We start from the raw sequence: 24,844 nt of genomic DNA, 5'->3' as shown, positions 1-24,844 counted from the left end.
AGCTATTTATGTAACTTAATTATCTGGCAAGCAAATTAAAACTCTTTTCAAATTAAGGAACATCACAATAAATAATAGCAAAATGTTTAACATCTTTTCTGCTATAGAACATAATAGTAAAATATTTTTAAGCACATCAAATATATCTCTTAGGTTAGTTATTTCAATAAACAAAACACAGTTAATTCACTTTAAATAAAAAGTTTCACTACTTATTCTGAAAACAAAAAGTGAGTGAACAAAAAGAAATGAATGTAAGTGAGAACAAAAGATTAAATTTAAAAATAATCATTATGTAATAGTGTCAATTATTTTTCCAAATGAATTTTTTTTTATTTGTTATTCTACATAAATTCACTTAAATAAGAAATAAATAAAATATAATTAGTACTCAATACAGTTTTGTTTTTAAGTCAATTTCTGTGGCAAATAATATACTGATAGATTAAAAAAATTCTATCAGTATATTATTTGCCATAGAAATTGACAAAATCTTAATGTCAGTCCAGTTCATATTTACTGAAGCAAAATGTTCAGCTTGGTACTTTTTTGTTTTAAGAGCAACATTCTATTCCCAGTATGGTAATTTTTATTTTACTTATTGTTGATTGACTGACTATATGATATATGTATATATAAGACTTATGTCTACAGTATTTTGTATTGTTTCATGTTTAGATTTATGACGGGACCTAAATCTATGGAAGATACTGATGGATTAAAGAATACACCAAAGATTTTCTTGAATGGTGGTAAAATAAGCTGCCATCTCATTGCATATAGAGCATTAAATGCAACTTTTTGTCTTTTAATAGATGGTAATTTTTATTGCATATTACACTGCTTGTGTGTGTGATTGTATACATATTCAAATAACTATTTAAATATTTATGCTATAATACTGAAAACATATGTTTGTTCAAATAATTCATTGCATATGTTTGTTCAAAAAATTCATTGCATATGTTTGTTCAAAAAATTCATATGCTATCATAGTAATAAGTTTGAAAATTTTTTTAACTTTTATTTATTGTTTTCAACAATTATCAGTAGTCAATTTGTCAATTATAACAGTACGATGCTGTTTATTTATTGTCAAAATGTGTAGTGTGTTCTTATAATTTGTTTAAGATGAGCCTTTTTTTTTTAAAGAAATTTAATATATAATTATCTAGTTAATAAAGGGGGAGGTTAAAGGGTATACATGCTGTAATATTGTATTGCAGTGTGTGGTTTATCAGCAGGAAACATTACTGATGGCATAATTAGTTGAAATAGCACATATTCTGTATATTATACTTTATTTTATAAAATAATCTTGTGAAAAGAAATTATTATTTAGAAAATTACATTTACTGTACTGTATTTACCAGTACTTAAGTTTGCAGAGATTATTATGTTTCTTGGGGGGGGAAATGAAAAATTAGCAATTCTTGCCAAATGTTGTATTTTATAACTGTTAGCTGTATGTACTAACCATTACACCATAAGGAATACATTAGAGGAATAGCATGCATTATATTTCTTTATGCAAATTAACAGCAGTTTGGAAGAATGTACAAGATCATTTAGCTAGATATAGGAGATGATATTAAATTACTATTTTTCACATTTCAGTTTGGGTTTACTCTGGAGACTGTTAGTTTTTGAAGCAGGAATTACGACAAAAATTTATACTCTCACTGGGATTTGAACTATTGATCTTTCACCTGCTACCTGGATATGTTAACCTTTGTAGAACAAGAGTAACTTATGATAACTTATAGCAAGTTTACATCACTTATTGTTTTCCATGATTCAAAATATATGCTAGACAACTCTAGACATCAAAGTAAGAAATGCTTGTTGACTTTCAGTGCTCTTTATCAGAGCAGTTCAAATTTCATTTAGGTTCAAATGGTAGTAAATGATAAAATAGTTTGAAAAAAGAAAAGAAAGAAACATGATTTTTTTCATGACAGAAAAAAGAAGAAAATTTAGTGGTTCTTGATAACTACTTTGTATTAAAATTCTTTTTATAATTGAATTTTTTTTCTTTTCTAGTACAGCATTTATATTACAACCCTTTAACTGAGGCATTATTCAAAATTTTAAGAACTTCTGTCATAAAAGATTGATTCGCGTTTATCCAGAACATAGATGATAATAATATTATCAAAATTATGGTACCAGTTGCTATCCAAATGATAGCTTCTATCACAGATACCATCATTAAAAAACTGGTTTCTATGTACGGGGGATATTTCTTCGATATTAGTGGTGACAACTGCCACTAGTTTACAAAATAAAAATCGAGAATTCGAATGTGGCAATTGTAAATGATCTGGATGTTGGCAGTAATAATGAATGAAGAAGAAATGTTTAATATAGTACAATCTTCTGGACAAATAAATGATAAAGAAAATTAACTTGATATTCCAATCTACAAAGAAGCTTCAGAAACCATGAATACAATTTGCCAGTTTCTCAAAGCTGTAGATGCCACAAAAAGAGTTTTAAAATGCTTAAGGAAACAGGGAAGACAGTTTATATTCATTGAAACATTTTTAACCTACTATAGTTGAGAACTTTTTTAAATGTAGTTAAAAAGCGATATTTATTAAAAAAAAGGGGGAATAAAAAAGTATCAATATTAAATTGTTTGGATTTTTCTCTTTTAATACTTTGATAACTTGATCTAATTTGCTTAATGAAGATTTAATGAAGTTTCACTGTTTTATATTTGTTACTAAATTTTAGCTGGAAGAAACTCGTATGGCATTTCATTTCATCATCTGTGGCTCTTTGCAACCTACAATTTACCATTTTGAAAATGCTTGCTTGTCTGTAAATATCTTATAGGGATGCTGAATGATTTTAAGAACTTCTATTTCTTGTGATAATTTATTAGGTTTTCTTGTGGATTTTCTGAAGCTGTGTACATCCAACTCCAGAATCTCTGAATTTATTTTCTTTCAGGTGAAATCAGAAGCTGAAAATTTCTTGATCTTTCTTGAGTTTGCTTAGTTTTGATAATATAAAATTCAATTTCAGCAACTTTTCTGTATGAATCACCTATTCAACTCCTGGACAAATAAATGATAAAGATAATAAATGATAAATTCAACTCCTGGTTTCAGTAATGTGCATCAAAACTAATAATTTCAAACTTTATAGCTGTAGTAATTGAATGTGTCATTCATTGTGTTGGTTGTTCTGTGTGCATCAATAATAAAGATAGAAGTTTCATTACTATAAACAAGGCCCATTTTAAAAGTTAATCTGCTAAAACATGCATGATTTTAATTTATGATACTGGCATCAAAAGGTTTAATTATAGTATTTCTACATGCCACAGAACAATGTTGCTTTTTTATACTATTAATTCTTTAATTAATAAAAAGTTATAAGCATGGTTAATAGTGTTATAATCTTTATCATCACTGTTAGTATAATTTTTTTTTTTTTTTTTCATTTCAGATTCTGTTGAACTGCATTTGGATTTATTTAAAAGCTTAGATGCAGAAATTGGGCCACAGTTATCAACTTTAGCTTCTGAGATAGGGGAGCAGTATACCAAAACAATAGCTCAGTATGTCAATAATTTATTAATTTTTCATTGACTTTTATTTATTATTATTATTTAGGTTGAAAAATTTCAACTAGTAAGATGGCTAAGGAATTCTTGGCAAAAGCTAATCATAAATAAAATATTGATAAAGAAATTAATCAGAGAACCATATATTCAGTCAGCTTTTCAATGTACAACTCCACAGAGTAATGTTTGCATTTAAAAGAAACCATCTGTGAGATTCTGTTAAAAATTCATGCACACATAACTTATGGATTTTATTATAAACATAACATTAATCTTAATTTTTATAAAACTAAATTAACCTAAATATGTGAATTTTAGTACATTTTGCTTTTATCTATAATAATTAAACTTAAAAAAAAAATCTCAACTACTTTTATCTAGTTATATCATTGCTGCTGCATAAGAACTGAAAAATTCCGTTTTATAATTTTTAACTATTTTTTGCAATGTGACATAAATTTGAATTCGTTTGTAAAATAGCTGATCTTTTCACTGAGTTCCTGTTATGTTTTCTCTACATACTGTATAACTGTAGCTTTCTGTTTAATTTATCTTTTGATTGAATATTAATTAAAATTTAAATAAATTTATGGAAGTTTTTCCATCAAGCTTGATAAATTTATAATGTGAATAATTCTGCATTTCTGATGGCACTGTAATAATCTGCAGGCTTAAGATGTAATAGTGCCTTTTTTAAAAAGTATTTTAAGTTTTCATATTGCTCTTTTTGATTCAGCAATATATTTGTTATCTGTAATCTAGAGAGAAAACTAAGTAAATAATTCTTTTTATAGCTTTTTTTTATTATTTAATTTATAATATTAAGAGAAGAGTGTTTAGAAATGAATAACTTTTTTAATGTAAATGTGAAAATTTTCTTTTGCTGTTCTTTTCAGGTTAAATAATGAACAACAAAGCAAATTTATGTATATGTATTTTAATCATATGAATCTGGCAGAAAAGACTACAATGCATTCTGAAATGAAAAGAAATGGACATGCTCTCATATCTAGTGATATAATGAAGCTGTTTGCTGATATTTCATGTGATCTTATGAAGTATTATACATTTTCATTTTTAACTCTTTTTTTTATTTCATATAAGATAATACTAAGAAAATGTATTTGCATAATGCTTTTATTGCATTGAAGCATGAATTTTGTAAATTTAATACTAAGAAAATGTATTTGCATAACGTTTTTATTGCATCAAAGCATGAATTTTGTAAATTTATGTTGATTTATAGCATATTGTTATAAATCAATGCAAATTCACAAAAACAGTTTTGCTTTTTAGTTAAATGGATAAAAACAAAAGAAAAAGCATTATTTTCTAGAAAGAAAGAAACAAATTATAGCATTAAGAGGAAAAAAAATCTTACATGTAAAAAAAGAAAACAAAAATAACAAATGGAACTAATTTTAATGCTTTAAAACAAATGTTTAACTTAACCTACATTGATATACATGATTTTATTTTCATGATGCTTATTATTTTCATGATGCCTTTATACTGGAAAATGTAAATTATGGATACTTGGATCAAGTATGTGTGCTTCCTAGGAGAGAATATTAATATCTAATTAACCTGTCTGAAGTAGGTTTAAAAACACTAATTTTTAAAACAACTTCAAAATGGGTAGAAAAATCCAGATGTGTGATGTAGTTAGTCTGTGTGGTAACTGAACCAAGGTAGGAAACTCTTAATTTTTGCCCGGTACTATTTTGCTATCAGGACCAGGTCCAGAAATGTATGTATAGATGCATGTGTTCATGTATGCATGTATATATGTACATATATATGTAACAGTGTATGTACACACATATATGTGCATACATACACATGTACATACATAAATACACTTCTGAATCTGGTCCTGGTAACAGAAGAGTACCTTTTGCCCTTTTCTTAGGCAAGCAAAGACAAGCTGCATAGCCTTCTGTAATAAAATTGGTCTGACTTCCAGGATCTAGCAATGAATGACACAGTTGATATTTTCCTGCAGAATCCAAAACATTTATTACTACTGCACTAAGTAACACTTCTTTAATTAATGTTGACATTGCCTAAAAATCTCCCTTTTGTAGTTGAGTAATTCCAGTGCAAACTAGAACAGTTGGCTCCTCACTAGCAATAGTTGAAGAATTAGCTTCTGCCTTATTCTTAGGAATAAATGGGTTCAATTAAGCTGAAAGAGTGCTTGACATTCCAGTGCTTTGAATAACTGCTTGTGCCTGATTGGCATTCGACCTTCAATATGTTTTTGACATGATTTATACTTATGAATGAATACTTTTACATGATGCACCATCATACTGTTAAATTTAGAGCATTTTATTAATGATTAATCCATGCTTTAAATTAATATTTTTGCAAAAGTATGAACTTGAGTTTGTAAAAATTGGTATAAAGTATCTAGCTCATCTCCTTTTATTTTTCTTTCCCACCAACTTCTAGTAGATTTGTCTAATTTTTCTACAAGAGCAAGTGCAATTATGGCTTAAGTAAGCCATAAGGCTTAAGTACTTACTAACATTACTAAAAATCACAACTTTTTATTGTCAACTAATGTTCTCTGTGGAGAATCACAAATAATTGGTTGTGTTAATAATTTTCTAATAATTACATTCATTAATTCTTCTTTTCTAGAGCATTTATCTTTCAAGTAACTTGCAAGAAATTTCATAATTTGCGTCAGAAATAGTTGTTGAGTGTGTAATTTTTAAGGCACTGCTTTTGCAACTTCATAGGATTAGAAATAGTTTTATTTTCATGTACATTTGAAGTAAATAAGTCTTTAAATATTCTGTCATTTTTTCTGAGAAAGATGGGAGAGAAGGCCTAGGTAATTTTATCTCTGTAGTATTAGAATTTAAATGTTCACCTTTTATCATTAATTTCAGATATGTATAATTTAATTGTAAGGAAATTTTATCAATAGTAGTTTATCTAATTCCTCTTCTTACATCATAATGATACTTCTTACACATCCTGAATCAATTAGAGCTTTAGCTAATTTTGATTTGCTTTTGGACTGCACAATAACTACACAAGTTTGCAATGGAATAGCCCCTTTAGGTTTTGGGATAGTTTGTACATAAACAGTAGTACATCTGACTTCAGAGCAGAATGTTGAATGTTCATATCATGTCTGGATCATAGATCACTTGCATTTTTTCCGAGTTTGCTGGCCATGTAATGAGTATGCAGGAGAAATAAGTGATAATTTTGAAGTAGCCGAAAACGATTTGATCCCCTATGTCAGAAGTTTAAGAACACCCTAGGGGACTGGTCCGAGGGTTGTCCGATCTCCTGTATCACCAAGCCACATGAGAGGACTTCTGGCTGACTCTATATTTAAACAGGGTTCGTACGGTCCTTAAGAGTCCTTAAATTTTTTGGAATCGATTTTTGGTCCTTAAAAGTCCTTAATTTTGGCCAAAATCAGCAGAAGGTCCTTAATTTTAATCATCTGAAATTTCTGTCTGTTTTTATGACTGCCATTTTGAGTGTGAATTAGCATTTTGGAGGAATATTTTTGGCGATTCACTGACACATATGGTTATCTTTTGAATGGGTTATAATTTGTCTCTATTTCTAATATAAATGATGGGATACTCGAGTTTCTAAGCAAAAAGTGAAACATAAGCATTTTGAAATTAATTTTTTCTAATAAAGAAATCTTAAACAACTTTTCGCTTTTGGGGATGTGAATTATTTTATTAAATGGTTCTAAATTTGGCGACTTGTCAACATTTTGGCGATTTTAAGATCAGTTTCTGTAGAAAATTTTTAATTCCGAGATCTGAGAATTTTTAGACGATTTTTTTTTTAAACATCAAACATTGATAAATTTTATTATTAAAATAGTGGTAATATATTGAAATTATATTTAAAAAATAGCATTAAAATAAAACATCTCTATTTTTCGCTGTTATATTATAAAGTTTCATTTTGGCAACTTATTATACAATATTATGAATCTGAAAAATAAGGCATAATGCTATAAAGCGCAATTTACGAAACAGCTCTTAACAAGAGCAAAATTAGCTATGTAATTAAGTAAAAATGTCTTCTTTTTAATTTTTTTCATAGTAAGCGTTTTCCCCATCTAAGAATATTCAAAATCCTCAGAATATGCATCAATTTTCTCTATAAAATTAATTTTACACTTTTCCCCTCCTTTTTTTTTTTCCAAAATATTTCTGCCTTTTTGCTGTTACAGAATTGGTAGGGATAATTTTTCTCTAGTATTTTAGACATTGCAGCTTGGAAAGTTTAGAAGGATTTGAAGGCAAGATTTGTAGACCCACGATTCTAGGAGATTCGAGAAATATGTGACAAAATGAAAAATGTCTCCATGGTATCAACATGTAATGGATGTATTTTACTCAGAGTTTGCGATGAATTTCTTACCTTTTGGAGGATGTCTGGAAGAACAATGAAAACATAATATTTGAATGTTTTACTTCTGATACTAGAATCTTTTTCCTAACATGTTTATCTTCCCTTTATTTTCTCTACTTCTCACTAGACACAAGTATGGAAAATATCAAAACTGCTTCTAATATTATCATATGGTCAGACATTATAGAAAGGGATTTTTTTATTAATAAAGAAATTGAAAATTTACAATTTAAAAGATTCATCTAATATGTCTTAATGCATCAACACATAGCTGGCACTAGCCATTTTCCACCTGATGCAATCTCTGTGGATCTTAAATTCTGCTTCCAATGCCTGCTCTAAATTCTAAAAGTTTTGCTATTTCTAGATTTTGTTGTTCGGTGTGTCACTAAGTTTTAAGAATTCTGCCACATCAGCTTTGTAACCGGGCTTTACCATATATACTTCATATTTCTTCTGAATGTTCATATTACTAAAGAAATAAAATTAGCTACTTTTTCTATACATTCTAAATGCATCTAGTGTTTTTTAGAATAACAGAAATCCTTAGTTAGATTCAAAAATTCTAAAAGGTAAAGGAAACATGTTGAAGAAAGAAACTGAGTACATAAAGAAAATTACTCTTCAAAGATATGTGCAGTTGTTATTATGTAACTTACCTGTTGTTTATGATTTTAGCCTTTCGGTTTATGATTCAGTCGAGGGTTTGGGGCTATTTAACTTTTACCAGATCAAGTAAACCCTCATAGGTACCTCGTGGAGAGGTTGACAAGTTAGAAGATAAGCACGCAGAAACTAGCGAGAGCATTGGTTTGCATATTGAGACAAATCTCTCATTGTTAGAAATGATGCTTAAAAAGAAGGAAATCGATATAAACTAATCTAAATGTTTGGGAAGGCTTCAAATTCAAATGAAGGATGAATATTTTGTTGAGTGTTGTTGTTATATTTATGTTTTGTAGCTTTTAATGTGTATCCTAATATCCTTTAAGAATCAATGTCATAAATTAAACTGTGAAAATTTATTAGCTTTTGATTTTAATAGGCTTTTTTGACAAATATTGTTAAAAAGTAAAATTTAATAGTGGCCATGTAAATCCATTATGAATAAGGTTATCTAATTACCTAATTTAATTATTTATAACTAACTGCTTACCCTTAAAAATTAGTCTACGTATTAAAGCGAGTTATTGCCTTTCATTAACACTCACTGTGGTCACAAGATAAAATACAAAAATGTAAAAATTCAAGTAAAACTTATTCTTTGCATTTAGTGAAACTTAAAAATAATATAAAACAACCTATCATCTCTGGTACTTTAATCGCTTATTGGAACATTAAAGTATATTAACTGGGCTACAACCCCTTGGAACTATCTACACAAAGCTATGACACTAACTGCATCAAACAGAGCCTGACTAACTTTCAACACTTCCCAACTGTGTCTACATCAGGCCTTTCAGGTTTGTTCTAATGAGCAGGTCTCTCTCTAGACAAGCAACAGTGGTGACAACCTTCAGTCTTTTGTTATGAGTCATGCTGATTATGATCTTACTTCTCATTTAAACCTATGCCTTTTGACATAAAATCTACCTGCTATTTATTAAACTTCAAGACTGAGTATGTGACAAAATGAGACAAAAAAAAAAAAAAAAATCGACATAAAGCTAACTATTAGTAAAATGTAAATGTCACTTATCTTCTTTCAAAATATGTCCAACTGTTATAAGTGTAAAATATTTAATGCTACTTGATAAATTGCATAAAGTGTATTTTATTCTCAAACTTATTAATAATTATGTTAATTAATTCATGTTTAGTAATAATGCATACTACTCAGGGATCTATTTTATTTTTAGAATGGTATTACAAAAATGAAAATCAGCATAGAATAATATTTTTAATTGAATTTATTTAGTTCTCATTTGCTCATAGGTCCTTAATTTTTTCATTAATGGTCCTTAAAAGTCCTTAATTTCCGTGTGCAGAAATGTGTACGAACCCTGTTAAAGTGCCCCATGGGGCAAAGACACTATACATTTAAAACATCCATGTCTTCTCCGGAATTTGAGCCTGGACCATTCTAATATGATAGTTAGATTCTCAAACCACTCTTAGGTACATTGAGATGCATGTACTATATTCCAAGTTTCAGGACAGTCCTTAACTTCTCTTAGTTAATAAGATAATTTTATATGTTTAGACCTTTTTTCAAAAGGGTTTATTTTAGATTTACACCGAGCCGAATGCGAGTTACAGAAACATTTAATACATGCTTTTTTTTCAGCATTTTTCTTTTGTTCATTCACCCCCTCCAAAAAACTTAAATGTTTCAGATTTTAAATTATGTCCAAAGGGGTGTTTTTTAACATTTTGTGTGTTATATTTATTTATTAAATATTAGATTCTTCACACTTAAACCATAAAATTCGTTTAACAGCAATATCGCAAAATGAGCATATCTTTAGAATTTCCGATACAGAGACTCGCACACTGGAGATAAAAATATTTTTTCTGTACAACATTGCCATTGCTCGCTTTGAAATCCTTGAGTTTGTTAATCAAAAATTCATTAAAGTTTTACAAAATATGAAATCAATAATAAAACAAATTCCAAATTTCAAACTTGGTCTTCCACATGCCCATATTCGTAGCAGGATTACATCATTCAAAATTCGATGGCTCTATGTCCCATTGTTTTATCATATTGCAAGAAATATACATACATTTATGCAGATTTTTCATTATTTAATTTCTTCAAATATAATGCAGGACTCTAACATTTGGTGGCAACAGTTTGAAAAGTGATTTGCCATTTATAGTGATTCAATGCAAAATCGCAAAACAAAAACAATAGTTCTTCAGGGACAAAACCCATTTGGACCTAAAAAAAAGATGTATTTCATAATCATTAGACTTATTGCACATATTTGGGAAGAAAGAATTGCTTAATCTCACAACTGCTAAAGGGTTAACAGCCACTAAGGTAAAAAAAAGTTATTCCTGTTAGAGTTATTTAGTAAATCCTATTGTCCTTTTCTGTCTTAATAACTGATGATACAAATCATAATTTCATACCATTAAATTAAATACAACTACATAAATGCTGGGCCAGTTGATAGAGATTTTAAATAAACAAATTTTTTTATTTTTGGTAATGCTGAATTTAAATTAATTACATTCTCAAATACATTATAAAACTATAACCGCTAACTGATATTACTGTAAGTTTTTTTTTTCTTGTGGCTACAGGAATGCTACCTGAACTGTTTTGCTTATATGCATATTATTTTAAATAATTTGCTTTTTTTACTTTATAATTAATAAATTTTTCATATTATTCTTAATAAACTTCATCCCCATTAAGTTTTTTTTATCAGTAATTAGGTCTGATCTCCAATGCATAAAGTATTATTTTTCCAGTTAATTGCTCATTGATAATTTTCAAAAGCATCACATCATTTTTTATAATCTGCTATTCTAGTAACTTGTGTAATTTTGTATAAATATAAGTTAAACTAGCTCTAACTATGAAGTGTTTCTTCTTAAACTTTATTAAAGCTTCCATAATTGGCAGATTAGAACAAGGAGATTGCTGCACTTAAAACAAAATCCAGAAATAAATGGTGCTTAAATTCAGTCTAAAGATCTACTTTTCCAAGTTTGAGGCCCTAGAAAAAAGTGAAGGGTCCATGTTCTAATTTCCACATGCAGTAATCACTTTGGCATCAATAAAGTAAAACACCTTCATTTATTGAATATTTTTTAATCTTTATTTTCACAAATCTTTGTAACATTCAGTTCTTTTACAAAGTCAATCACACATAATTTAACGCATAAACTTCTAAGGCTATCATTTATTCCTACTTTGTAATTCTTCCATTTCTAATGAGCAATTAAATTTTCTTTTTTCACCTCATGACTATAAATTCAGGAAAGCTTGTGACTGTCTCATGTAATAATGCCATAAACAGTTTTCTCAGCATTTCTAAATGAATACAAAACATAAAAATATTACAAAATTAGTGAATAAATTCTGAACTGAGGAAAGCTCATCGATTGATTTCTTATTGTTTGGCAGCTGCAGCTGCTTTTTATTTTCCTTTGAATGACTTAACAAAATTTTGACTGTCTAACTTTTAGCTTGATTGGCCTTATCTTCATATAATGTTTCTTTTGTTACATATTTTATCAATTAACCTTTTTTAGGATGAAAGATTTTGGTGAAATTATTGGAAAGACACTCTCTGACTGTTGGATTGTTGGGAAGCTTTCTGACCAGCGAGAATTGTATGTTGTTTTACAACAAAAGAATGCCAATATTGTTGATGTGAATGGTATGTATATTTTAACTTTATTTATTTAAAATTTTTACATTATTTAAATGCTCATTAAAAAATATAGGAAAATAAAAAGAGGGATGTTTAAACATTGATGTAATACATATAACAGTGCAGAATAAAATACTTTTAGGGATTATTCCTTTCTTATTAATTAATTATTTTTACATATTTGTAACAGAAGCTAATGTTCGTTAAACTTAAAAATTTTCAAAAGCAAACCAATTGGGTTGGGGATTTTGCTATTTCTTTTTTGCTTCGTGCTTTCTTTTTGGGCCTCGAAAATACTTGCTTTGGGGCCGCATGTGGCCGTGAGTTGGACACCCTTGGTTTAGAACATCAAGAATTTTAGCACAAGAACAGGATTTTTGCACAACATGTTTCAGCACATACCGTTTGACATTATATGAAGAGGAGGGGTATTGTGGTAAGGTGTCCATGCCTTCAAAAATAGATAACTTTACATAACAGGCATATGTGGCTGCAGTGGTGCATTAGATGCTAGATATAGATAAGTATTCTGTTTTTAGATGGATCGCAATTCTGCTACCACACCAGTAGGTCATGTGTAGTTTGGGCGATATTGGGAATGACAGACATTATGATCCTTGTGTTATGTATCATCAGTCCTTCACTCGGAAGTATGATTTGCGATGCATTGGAATTTACTTTTACCCATCTAAAATGCATTGCTGGTATGTTCAACAGCCACTGCTTCATTCCTGTTGTCATTCCTTACTTCAAGGCTTGCCTTTCTGCAGATTTCAACATGCTACCATATGTGGCATACAAGATTAAAACATTTTTCAATGTCTACGAAGTCATACTGCTGCCTTTGCCTGCATGTTCTCCTAATATCTCATCCTTCAAACACATCTAGCTGATGACTGGCAAATGAATGGCTCAGCATACCAGCATACACTAACCAAGGCTATGTCTGATGAAATTTGGCAATGCATGGAAACAGCGTGGACTGACATACTTCAAGCATACCTCCAAAGTATCTTTATTTCAATGTTGAGATGTTTCACTACAGTTACTTCTAGCCAGAGTAACTATACAAAATACTGATTTCTTTGCATATTGCAATTTGAGTGAGAGTGTAATTTTAACCAATTTACTCGTGTAACTTATATTATTTGTCTAATAAATATTGCTGTGATATCTTTTGTTTCTCATGGCATTGCATTCTGAATGGCCAGCAATGTATGAGGATGCAGATGATGTTGCATGAATATGAACTAAACATTGTTGTTTGCAGGTATGTTCAGATTTGAAAAATAAAAGAATTATCAGCTCTGCACTCAGTTATTGCTTGTTTAAGAATGATTTCAAGGTTGGTGAATGGTTTTGTATTTGTAATAATACTCTGGACCCCATTGCAACAATATAATTTGTCCTCAATGAGGTCAATGCAGTGGAAGTATTCTACAAGTGGTTCATGATCTATTGGATACTGAGTTGCAATTATTTAATGCTTTACTTTTAAATGATGTGCTTACTTCTGAATATAGTTAATAACATTGGTCTGGATTGCAAGTCTCGCTGCAACAATATAATTTGTCTTCAATGAGACCAATGCAATGGAAGTATTCTACAAGTGGTTCATGACCTATTGGATTCTGAGTTAAATATAATTCTTGTTGCTGAACCCATTTATTAATCTTGCAGAGAAAGTATATATTCTGTGATTAGTATCGCTAGATCCCATATCTGTCACCTTTTATCAGGGATTAAATTTTATAGCTTCTTTTTAAAACGAGAGCAAAGCAGCAAGATTATGATGGTTTGTATGATAATATCTGTCACTTTTATTTTAGGCTGTTTTATTTCATATTGCATCAATATAAGCAAGTTGCAGTGTAGTGAAAGATGCATGTTTTGTGGAATTAAATATGTTATAGTTTCTGTTGTCAATAAGTAACTTGAAATATGCAAGGTGGCAAGGTATATAAATAACTGCGAGATGAAATTATTTTGATTTAATATTTGAAGTATTAATTTCAGTAACCAAGTAAGATGGTCATCGATGAAAATATTCAAGTCAGTCATTATTTATATTGTTTTGATGTTACTGCCATGAAGTCTGTTTTTGATGTCTATCTGGATTGACTAATTGATGTGAAATTTTTCAGAAACATGCCTTTTTTTTTTTTTTTTTTTTTGGCATTGATGTTAAAATTCAATAATCTTACTCATTATAAATTTTTTAGAACTTTTTTAATTATATACAGAAATTTATGAAAAAATTTTAGGACACTTTCTCGACTCTCTGTCTATTAGAAATAATATATTTATGTTCTGTTGCTCAAGTTGCTGTTAGATCTATTGTATATCGGGCCAGTCTTGCTCATGCCATGTAATTTTGTCCATTTGTGATGGTCATACATCATCTGCAGAGGCCAGCTTATGCACTTAATCATTGTTATTAGGGAATGATTATTGTCATATATCAAATTCATAATGTGGAGCTATCTTATGGCAACCCTTTCATTTATATATTTATTAAGATACTTTAAGAAATGCAGAATCATTTTATAATGAGAAACTATTTTATATTCAAAACCATTGCAGTATTTAATGCAAGATGCAGATACAGATTAAAATGCTTCAGAGATGAATTTCTCAATGATCCTATCATAAGTGAATGTAGATTTGCCAAATACTTTTTTCAGTGTAATCAATGGATTCTAATGAACTAAGAAATTGTTAAGCATGCTATTTTGACAGATTTCATATTTTTATGCATAATGGATGTAGATGGTTGAACTTAGAGTTAAGTAGCGTGTGGAAAATAAATTTAGCTTACGTAATTATTTTTTTAATGTAATAAAATTCAAATTTGAACAGAAACACTTTTATGACTTTACTAATTCTAAGCAAAGAAATTAAAAGTTATCAGTTTAATAATTTTAATGTTAAGTGTACATTTAATACTAAAGTTTCAAATTATTGAACTCATAAAAGTGTTTTTGTAATATAAATGTACATTTAAGACTAAAATTTTCAAACTCATGGATTGTAATTTTATTATTATTATTATTATTATTATTATTATTTTACTATATGCATGAAAATTACATTGTAAATTTTTAATTTTATTTCAGAGGAACTGAAAAAACTCAGCATTTCCCATTTCCAAAGCATATTCATCATAGATTAAAACTTTGCATTGTTATTATTTTTTGTTAATGTGATATCTAAGTTATGTAAGTAATTTATAAAGCATATGTAAATATAATTTAAACATGTTATTTATATATATATATATATATGTATATCATGCTTTCAGAAATTTAGTGGTTATAAATGTCCATGGAGTCTATGATTTCATTTTCTTCAATAAAATATATTTTCATACACAAGTGTTTATTTCTCTTTCCCTTGTCTACTTTGTGCTTGTTTTACACTTCATATGATTATGTTTTTCATGCTATTATACATTTATACAGTCCTTAATGTTTCAATATTTTTATCGATTATTTTAACATCTTGATGTAAAGCTTTTATTCCAAATCATTTTTTAAAATGAATTAATTTTACATTACATTTGTTCTTTTCTTGTTTTTGCATTATTCAAAAATTGAATTTGTTTTTGCAGTCTTGCACATGGGAAATAAAAATGCTTTATTTCGAAAACTGCTACTGCTTTATTTCAAATCATAGAATTTGTTAAAAAAAATTGTAAGCATTACAAAATATAAAACAAAAATAGAACTGCCAAACATTAAACTAATTATTATTATGTAAGATCATATTCTGATGCTGAAGAAAGCATTATTGCATATGATGTCATTATATGTCAAAAATGTTTCGTTTAATGTCTTTTAAATAAACACCTGCTGTTGGCAACTTTTTTGTTTGAGGTTAGGATAACTCACACAATATGTTACTGCCACATTAATTCTTTCATTAATATTGAGAAAAAGCTGTTATACAGTCAAAAGTCGTTAATCCGGACTCATCGGGACTTCGGCGATTCCGGATTATAGATCATCAGTTTAAATTAAGTAAGATGGCATGCAGAAATTCTAAAATTAAAAATATGAAACCATAATTTATGAAATAAAGAACAATTATGATCTAAAGGGTATCAAAATTTACAAAAAAAAAAAGCTTCATATTTATTTGTTTACTTTATTAAACATTTCTTTCAATGTAAGTTGTTTCGTTTTATGTGATAATACTTTCTCTTTAATTCTATAAACAGATATAATTTCTTGTTCAGTTACAAAGTTCCGCTGTTCAAGTCCCGTTAATTGCTGTGCCGAGAATACCGACTAACTTGTCAATCGAAATTTTTTCGTTTTCACTAACCTCTCTGTCACATTCTTCATGTCTTTATCCATTTTTTGCAGCAATTCCACTTTTTGTTTGTTGGACATCGAAACATACTTTCGTTTTGTAGATCCTTTGGAAGTTCCAGCATCGGAAATTCTATTTGACATAATCGAAAGTTCAAGTTTACTTTTATAAAATTGCTCTTACAGTCTGCAAAAAATAATAAGCGCGATCCAATTCGAAGATTAAGGAACAACGCAATCATTAACATTAACTGAAATAGATAATTAGATAATTTTAGCTTACACCGTCCATTATACATTAAACGCGCAGGCGAAAACGTATTCTGCACTTGCGCACACGCATATGCGCAGTAGTCAAGGTCTTACACGCACACGTAAAACGCCTGTGCGCATGTGCCAACGCGGCGCATGCGCAGAAAGTTTTTAGCTTTGAGGTCCGGATTATGGGTGTCCGAACTAACGACTTTTGACTGTATTAGATTAAATTTAAATCATCATGTCATACATATACATATTAACCTGAAGTGTCAAAAGTTTTTGTTTCTTGATTAGGCAACAAAAAATTATTTATGAACTGGTTGTTACTTGGAAAGAACGAACCGATTTCATTCATATTGAAATGTTTTTATATATTTTCGTTTCATGTGTACTTGTATATTTGGCTTTGACTGTAGCCTGCTAGTTTAGTTATAAATAATGATAAATATACGTAATCTTATCTAAGGCCCCAATTCAATTTTGACATTACATTTTATTAATTTAGAAGTCAAATAACAAAAATCAGTGTTATATTTGCAAATTTTTCACAGAACTAGTTTCAGTGGTTTTACCAAACCATCATCGCAGCTGCCAAAGTGTGCAAATGTATGAGATAAGATATAATGACCTAAATTAATCATAGCTTTACTTTTTAAAGGTGAGCTTATGAGAGACTGCTAGGGACAAGTAAACTAACACATATGGTCCACAGAAGGGTAACACACTTCACCACCATGAGAGAACTTTGCGACAGTGTATGTGTGAAACTGGTCAAGGACGAGTCCTAGTCAGCAGCATTAATTTAGGTCGCTATAATCTTATTCATTTGCACTTTGGCAGCTGAGGTATAGTGACCTAAATTAATCATAGCTTTACTTTTTGAAAGGCTAAAGGTGAGTGAGAGACTGCTAGGGACAAGCAAACTAACACATATGGTCGGTCCGCAGGAGGGTAACACACTCCACCACCATGAAAGAACTTTGCGACAGTGTATGTGTGAAACTGGTCAAAGATGAGTCCTAGTCAGCAGCATTAATTTAGGTCGCTATAATCGTATCTCATTCATTTGGACTTTGGAAGCTGAGGAAGATGGTTCATTAAACCATTGAAACTAGTCCTGAGAAAATTTGCAAATGTAACACTGATTGTTGTTTCATTTCTAAATTAATATTTGTTCAGGATGTTATTTTACCTTAATTACATTTTATCTTCAGTTACAGCCACCTTGTAACTCAAAATGACTTTGAAATGCACTTATGTTTTAACTAAATACATACAAGAAACATAACATTAAAATTCAAACAATTAGGAATATCATGTAATTCTTAAAAACAACAAACTAGCCAATGATATAGATAAATGTAGTTTTTTTTTTTTTTTTCCCAAATAAGTAAAATTAAAAAAATAAATTCAAATAAAAAATTTTCAGTAAAGCAGTTAACTAGTATGTTATAAAATCCACATGAAATACACACAAGATATTTATTTTTCAGTAATCAAAATATTAAGACACATAACATTTATGATAAAACAATATGACGAAAAAGCATTAATTTAGAAGTCAAATAATAACAACAATTCCTATCAGATAAGATAGGAATGGCTGGACTGGAGACCTGTTTGGTAAAGCCATCAAAACTAGTCCTGGGAAAATTTGCAAATATAACTGATTTTTGTTGTTTGAATTCTAAATTAACACATAGTAATGTTTAATAATAATAAAAAAAAATCTTATGTGCATTTCATGTTGCCTGTTCTCTGATTTCACAACAAAATCATCTTTGAGATGATATATAGCTTTGAAAGAACCCACCAAGGGGGAAAAAAATTTATCTTCAAGTTGCAACTCTTGTTGCTTGAATACACAAAAAATTCTTATTAAAATTTTTTTCCAATTTGAAATACAGTTTATTACATACAACCAGTGATTTAATTAATTAATTAATTTAAATGCCATGTCATGATGAGTTTTCTACCAATGAAATTAATAGCAAACCTATATATTTAACTGTCACTGAAAATTAAATGCATCATGACTTGCAGAATTATCCAATATTATATAAAAATGTGTAATACATAAAAATGCATAATGCAATATTATATAAAAATACCTTAATATAAGATTTTAAAAGTATATTGCTTTTCCTCAGCATTTGCTAGGCAAGAAAAATGAAATCCCTTTCAAACATTTTAAAATAAAATTTGAATAGATTATGTAACATATAAAATATTTATTGTTACTAAATTTATTTATAGAGCAAAATATATTTAAAAAAAATCTATGAAAATAAGAATGTGAATTTATTTTTCTAAATAAAAATTTGAGCTTAAAATCCAGCAAGACAAAACTTCTCAATAATTGCATTTTCAGGTCCACTCAAAAATTACATACAATACACTTTTTCTTAAACACCTTCAAGAGGTGTTGTTGTTTTCAATTAGTGATTAAAATCACACACATATTTGTGACAAACAAGATAAGCTATTAACTTATTTTATTTGATTCATTTTTTTAAACTGGGCCCTTAAATAGGACAACTATGATGTATATACATATTCATGAAAAGCACAATCCATTTTTTACAATGATAAATGCAACATAATACAAAATGATTAACATCATACGATTTTTCTTAATATTAAATGTATTTGAAAAAAAATTAAAATCACATATCATCATATCATATGTCATAAAATTTCTGAAGTTTGTTTTGCTTGCTTTGAATTCATTTTCTTCATACTAAATGTCTGTGTTCTTTTGTCAAACTCAAGAACTACACATCCTTTATGACCATCAAATCTATTTTTTGTTACCTGAAATAAAACTAAGTATTTGCATTATGGTAAATTTATATACAACATAAAAATAATCAGATTTACATAAAAATTAGCCTGATGCAACTAATAAGACTTCTGACTGCATTTTTCATCACACAAAATAGTTATTACGACTAGTATCAGCTTCATAACAATTGAATTAAAAAAAACTGATCTGATCTTAACATGCTTCATATATTAGAAGCCGAAATACCTTCATGAGGGATATTTATTCATAGATATGTGTACTACATAATTAAGTATTGCAAAGGTTTCACATTTTAGGAACTAAACTTGCTTGAAATACAAACCAGGAAGAAAATATGCACATACCTTCCTTCTCTTTTTAAATAAAAAATTATACTAACTGTTAGCTCCTAATAAAACAAAGTAAGTAGAATATTTTTTATAATTTAATCACATTTTTAATTACAGAAACACATTTTCAATTTAAATCACATTCAATTTTCAAATATAATCACATTTTCAATTAAAGAAATATACGAGGGTTGGAACTTTAATAGTGGCAACTATTTATTTACAAGGAATACAAAAGTGATTCATGTCACCATGTTTTACAGTCCTTCAATATAGTTGCCAGCATTGTGTACAACCCATTTCCAACGATGTGGAAGTCGCAGAATACCTGTAGCAGCGCCTGTTTTGTTGATAGTTTGAATGGACGGGTCTACTGCCGCAAGAATCTCAGGAACAGTTTGGAAGCGAGTGCCACGAAGTGGTTCCTTCATCTTAGGAATTAAGTCATAGTCACAAGGGCTTAGATCTGGGGAGTATGGTGGATAGTAAAGCACTTCCTAGCCCCATCGCCTGAACAAATCAGTCACAGCTTGCGCTGCATGCAGCCGAGCATTGTCAATTGTCATGCAAAATGAGAGGAGCGTTCTGCAGAAAGTGTCGCTGTTTTTTTCTCAAAGCTGGTCGGAGATTGTGCTCCAAAAATGAGCAGTAATACTGCACAGTGACGGTCTGCTGTGGGGGAACAGTATGCGTTAGGATGACACCATTACAGTCGTACACGAGAATCACCATAACTTTCACATTGCTGGGGTTTTGACAAAATTTTGAATGTCGTGATGACACCATTCATTTGATTGGCGTTTCAGTTCTGGCTGGTACGATCGGGCCCAAGTCTCATCCAGCGTAATGATACGGCGTAAAAAAGCATCTCTTTCGCTCTCATATAGCGCTCCAGGTGGGTTCGGGCAGCATCGTATCGTAGCCATTTCTGCATTTTCGTCAATTGATGTGGAACCCATCGTGAAGCAATTTTTCTCATGGTCAGGCGTTCCTTCAGAATGTGCAGCACAGTCGTACGCGCTAATCCTATTTGTCCGGCCAGCTGACGAATCGTTTGGCGGTGATCACTGTTCATTAGTGCGGCAACAGCTTGCCCGTCTGCATCGCTGACACTCGGACGACCTGGCCGCAGCATGCCTGCCACGTTGTGGCGTCCTTCATTGAATGCTTTCACCCATCTTGCTACAGTTCTGTAAGACAATGCAGATTCCCTGCAAGCCTCTTGAAGCCCTTGATGACACTGTCGTGCTGTACGACCTCTAGCACATTCAATTTTTATCCAACATTGTTGTTCTTGTTTTGAAAACATCCTGACAACACTTACTTTAGACCGCAAGCTAATACAAGGATTCGTTCTTCGCGTCACTCCACATGTGCATGACGTAGGCAGGACGAGTCTTTTTGCTGAGAGGTAAGGTAGGTATGTAGTTTACGTGTGGTATATGCGATATTCTTTGGTTTTGTTGCGTAGCATTTTTTCAGCTGTGTTGCCACTATTAAAGTTCCAACCCTCGTATATATATATATGCACACATATATTATTACAGCCTAGATGCTGCAACTTTATTTTAATACCATATCTAGACTTTTTTAATAAAAATTATAGTGTCAAATTAAAATAACTATCAGCCAGTATTTCTTAGAAAGAGTATCCTTATATAGATACACCTTGCATACTTTACTGCATTCCATAAAACAAAAGCAAAAAAAAAGTCTTTACAAAAAGTAAAAATGATTGTAAATAATGAAATCATTATACAAAAGCCATATTTCAACTGATAATATTGTTCTTAAAAAGAGTGCAGTGGAAGATGAACAAAATACAAAAACATGCAGTATAAAGACAAATTCAAGCATGAGAAATACTGAAACAAGCCAATATAAAATTTTAAATTAGTTAAAAAATGCAACCTTAGTTTGGCATAAATTTTAAATAAAACTCTATTGATACCAAAGGTGATCAGACACATATCCTCCTTCTTCACAGGCAAAAGATTTTGCTCCTGAAGTAAAGGGACTTGTGCCTGATTGTCCTCAACAATAGAGTTTCATTCAAATTAATGCCACATTAAAGTTGATTTTTTGAGTAATTTCAAATCTCAAATATCTGAAGACAATACATAAGATATAAAATACTTCAGAATTACTGCCAAGCTATATAGTTAAGATACAATAATACACCAAACAAGTATTAATTTAGAAGTCAAACAGCAAAACTCAGCGCCACATTTTCAAATTTTCATAAGACTAATTTCAATGGTTTTACCAAACCATCACCTTCAGCTGCCAAAGCGCAAATGAACGAAATAAGATATAGTGATTAGATATAAAAGACTGGACAGGAGTTAAGCTACTGGCGCCATTTGTTGACGAAACGAGGACTATAATTTTAAACATAATTTCCTTAAAGGCTGAAGGCAAATATGGATTGGAATTAGAGCCGTTAACTAGGACAGAAAGATTTTTTTAAATGTGAAATGCCTCTAAAAAATTAAATTCACCAATGAAAGATGTTTTTTGAATAATTTTGTCTGCAGAAAAATTGAAAGTGTGATTTTCGGACCAACAATGCTGGGCAACAGATTACTTCTGTGTTTCCTTTTTTCTAACATATGCTTCATGTTCTTTAATGCGAAATTTTAAGGCTTTCTTAGTTTGACCAATGTAAATTAAACCATATTAGCAAGGAATCTTGTAAATACCTCAGGAATTCATATCCAGAATAGGGCCCTTGAGTATGAAACTCGGAATTTTATTGATGAGAGAATAAACAACCTGAAAGTTAAATTTCTGTAAAATACGTGCAATTTAATAGCTCATTGGTAGAAAGAAGAAAATGACAGCAGAATTCTTATGATCTCCTGAAGCAAGAGTGTGCCATTTGGTGTGTTGAGATGAGAATTTTTTAACTGCTTGATTATTAATGTTGGGTGAGAAGCCCCTGTCAATAGCTACTGCTTTTAAATAATTTAGTTCTTCATCAAGAGACAGTTTGGAAGAGCAAACTTGAAGTGTATGAAAAACATAGGAATAAAATGAAGCTAACTTTTGTTTAGTCGAATGACATGATTTGATGTGTGGTGGAAGGTAAACCGTTTTTAGAACTGTTTTATAACAACTTTTTTTTATAACAAGGTATGTAAATCACCTCTGACAATAGCTTCTCTTCGCTTGATCTTTATAAATGTCAATGAAACACCTGTGCAGTATGATGGAGGTGAAGAAGATGATTTACTGCACAGGTTAATGAGAGCTTTACTGCTTTTTAAATGAAGCCTCATCGTCAGGTGTTAGGGGCGCTGGATCGTCATGGGCAGCTTTGGATAGAGCTGAGGTAGCTGCAGGAGGAGCTTCTGCAGAATGTTTTTGGCACAAAAGGAAAATCGTGATGGGGAGTTGTGACCGTTATTTTTTTTCTGAGCAAAGATGCCCTTGCACAATGCCATCACATCGTCAATACGGTTACAAACTTCTACGGCTCTGACCATGTTGTTGTCGATTTTTTGTGCCCTTTGTTGCAGAGCTCTTGCAGGTTTTTAAGGTAAGGCCACGTTCTTCAGCTTCGTTGTCGTCACCGTCATCAGCTACCTCCTCTTCTTCCTCACTCGCCGATCTTGTCATTCCGGGGTTCGAGTGGCACTCGATCAGTGTGTTTACTTCTTCTGTCATCATGTCGGAGAACCATGCAGTAGCTACCAACCTAGCCAGCCTCACACAGTTTCCCGAGTTGGGAGGGATATCAAGTGGCGGGATGCTAGCCAGACAATCAGAGACGTGGATTTTGAATTGTGTAAGCACTACCTGCCTTTTGCTGGTGTGCAGGCAACTTTCATGCCATAATTCCTCAATTTTGAATTTTTGATGAATATTTTTGAACAATCTATGATGTACTGAGGCCACAATAAATGAACCGTGAAATAGCAAGGGATCACTGTAGTACAAACAATTTTATATGATTTATATACAATTTTATATATATATCCAAACAAGAGATCTAATGAAATTGTATTTTACTATTTCTGAACGGAGCCTTGGATTTAATCTTATTCAAGAGATAATGGAAATTTAGCAGTAGGTTTCTATAGATAGTTACCAACACAAATAAGTCACAGAGTCTTGAACATGAATTAAAATTACTCTGTATGAAAAATCAATAGAATTACAAAAAATGAGCTAAATCTGTGGGCCAAATTCAGGCAAAGTTCATGGGCACTGTGCAAAATACAATTCCAAAATAATTTCATTCTAATTATACAGTCTTATAATCAAAACTTTATGGATAATAAGATACTAAGGCTTAATGTCTATGTATTGTCAGAATGTGTAAATTCATATACACTGAAATGAAAACATTGTCATCAAGAGATCTGCAAATAAGGCATCCCAGAAACGAAAATTTTTCCCTTCAGCTACTCACAAAACTAAGTTTTCAAGTTACAGTTTACACAGTAAAAAAAAAAGAGAGGGGCACTGCTGCAGGAATAATAATTTAAGTGTTATCCATGTATATCTATTCTAAAATCTGAGAGTTAATCTGAAATCAAAAATTAAACATATATTATTTTCAAAATCCTTCATTCATCTACAGTACAAAGTCTGAAATCCAGACTAATTGGGACTTTGGCGATTCTAGATTTGGGATTTTTCCGGATAATAGATCATCAATTTAAATCTGGTACAATAGCATGTAGAAATTATACAATTAAAAATATGAAATCGTAATTTATGAAACAAAGAGCAATTATGATCTAAAGGGTATCAAAATTTACAAAAGAAAGCTTAATATTTATTTGTTTACTTTATTAAACATTTCTTTCAATGCA

The 24,844-nt window shown here is 30.2% G+C and overlaps 2 protein-coding genes across 5 annotated transcripts in view; one reads left to right on the top strand and one right to left on the bottom strand.

Annotated features, from left to right (window-relative positions):
• Ccz1 (vacuolar fusion protein CCZ1) overlaps window positions 1–15,689 on the top strand; it is a 107,451-nt gene extending 91,762 nt beyond the window's left edge. For both annotated transcript variants that reach the window (XM_085814515.1, XM_085814514.1), the window contains exons 9-13: window positions 679–818; window positions 3,460–3,571; window positions 4,474–4,635; window positions 12,194–12,321; window positions 15,432–15,689. In XM_085814515.1, the coding sequence (XP_085670641.1) occupies window positions 679–818; window positions 3,460–3,571; window positions 4,474–4,635; window positions 12,194–12,321; window positions 15,432–15,487 (598 nt within the window). In that variant the 3' untranslated portion in view covers window positions 15,488–15,689. The remainder of the gene's footprint in view (window positions 1–678; window positions 819–3,459; window positions 3,572–4,473; window positions 4,636–12,193; window positions 12,322–15,431) is intronic.
• Window positions 15,690–19,364: 3,675 nt separating this feature from the next.
• Window positions 19,365–24,844, bottom strand: part of mtDNA-helicase (mitochondrial DNA helicase) — a 63,691-nt gene continuing 58,211 nt past the window's right edge. For 2 of the 3 annotated variants that reach the window (XM_035366236.2, XM_035366239.2), the window contains one exon: window positions 19,365–19,700. In XM_035366236.2, coding sequence (XP_035222127.1) covers window positions 19,575–19,700 — 126 coding nt within the window. In that variant the 3' untranslated portion in view covers window positions 19,365–19,574. Of the gene's footprint in view, window positions 19,712–24,844 lie in introns of all 3 variants that reach the window. The other variant, XM_035366237.2, reaches the window with a different exon arrangement.

The sequence above is a fragment of the Stegodyphus dumicola genome, chromosome 4, assembly GCF_044657685.1.
Source record: "Stegodyphus dumicola isolate Sdum_Otavi_A_Nest chromosome 4, ASM4465768v1".
Taxonomy (NCBI): domain Eukaryota; kingdom Metazoa; phylum Arthropoda; class Arachnida; order Araneae; family Eresidae; genus Stegodyphus; species Stegodyphus dumicola.
The sequence above is the reverse complement of the archived record's forward strand: the minus strand, read 5'-3'. Positions and strand labels throughout refer to the sequence as shown.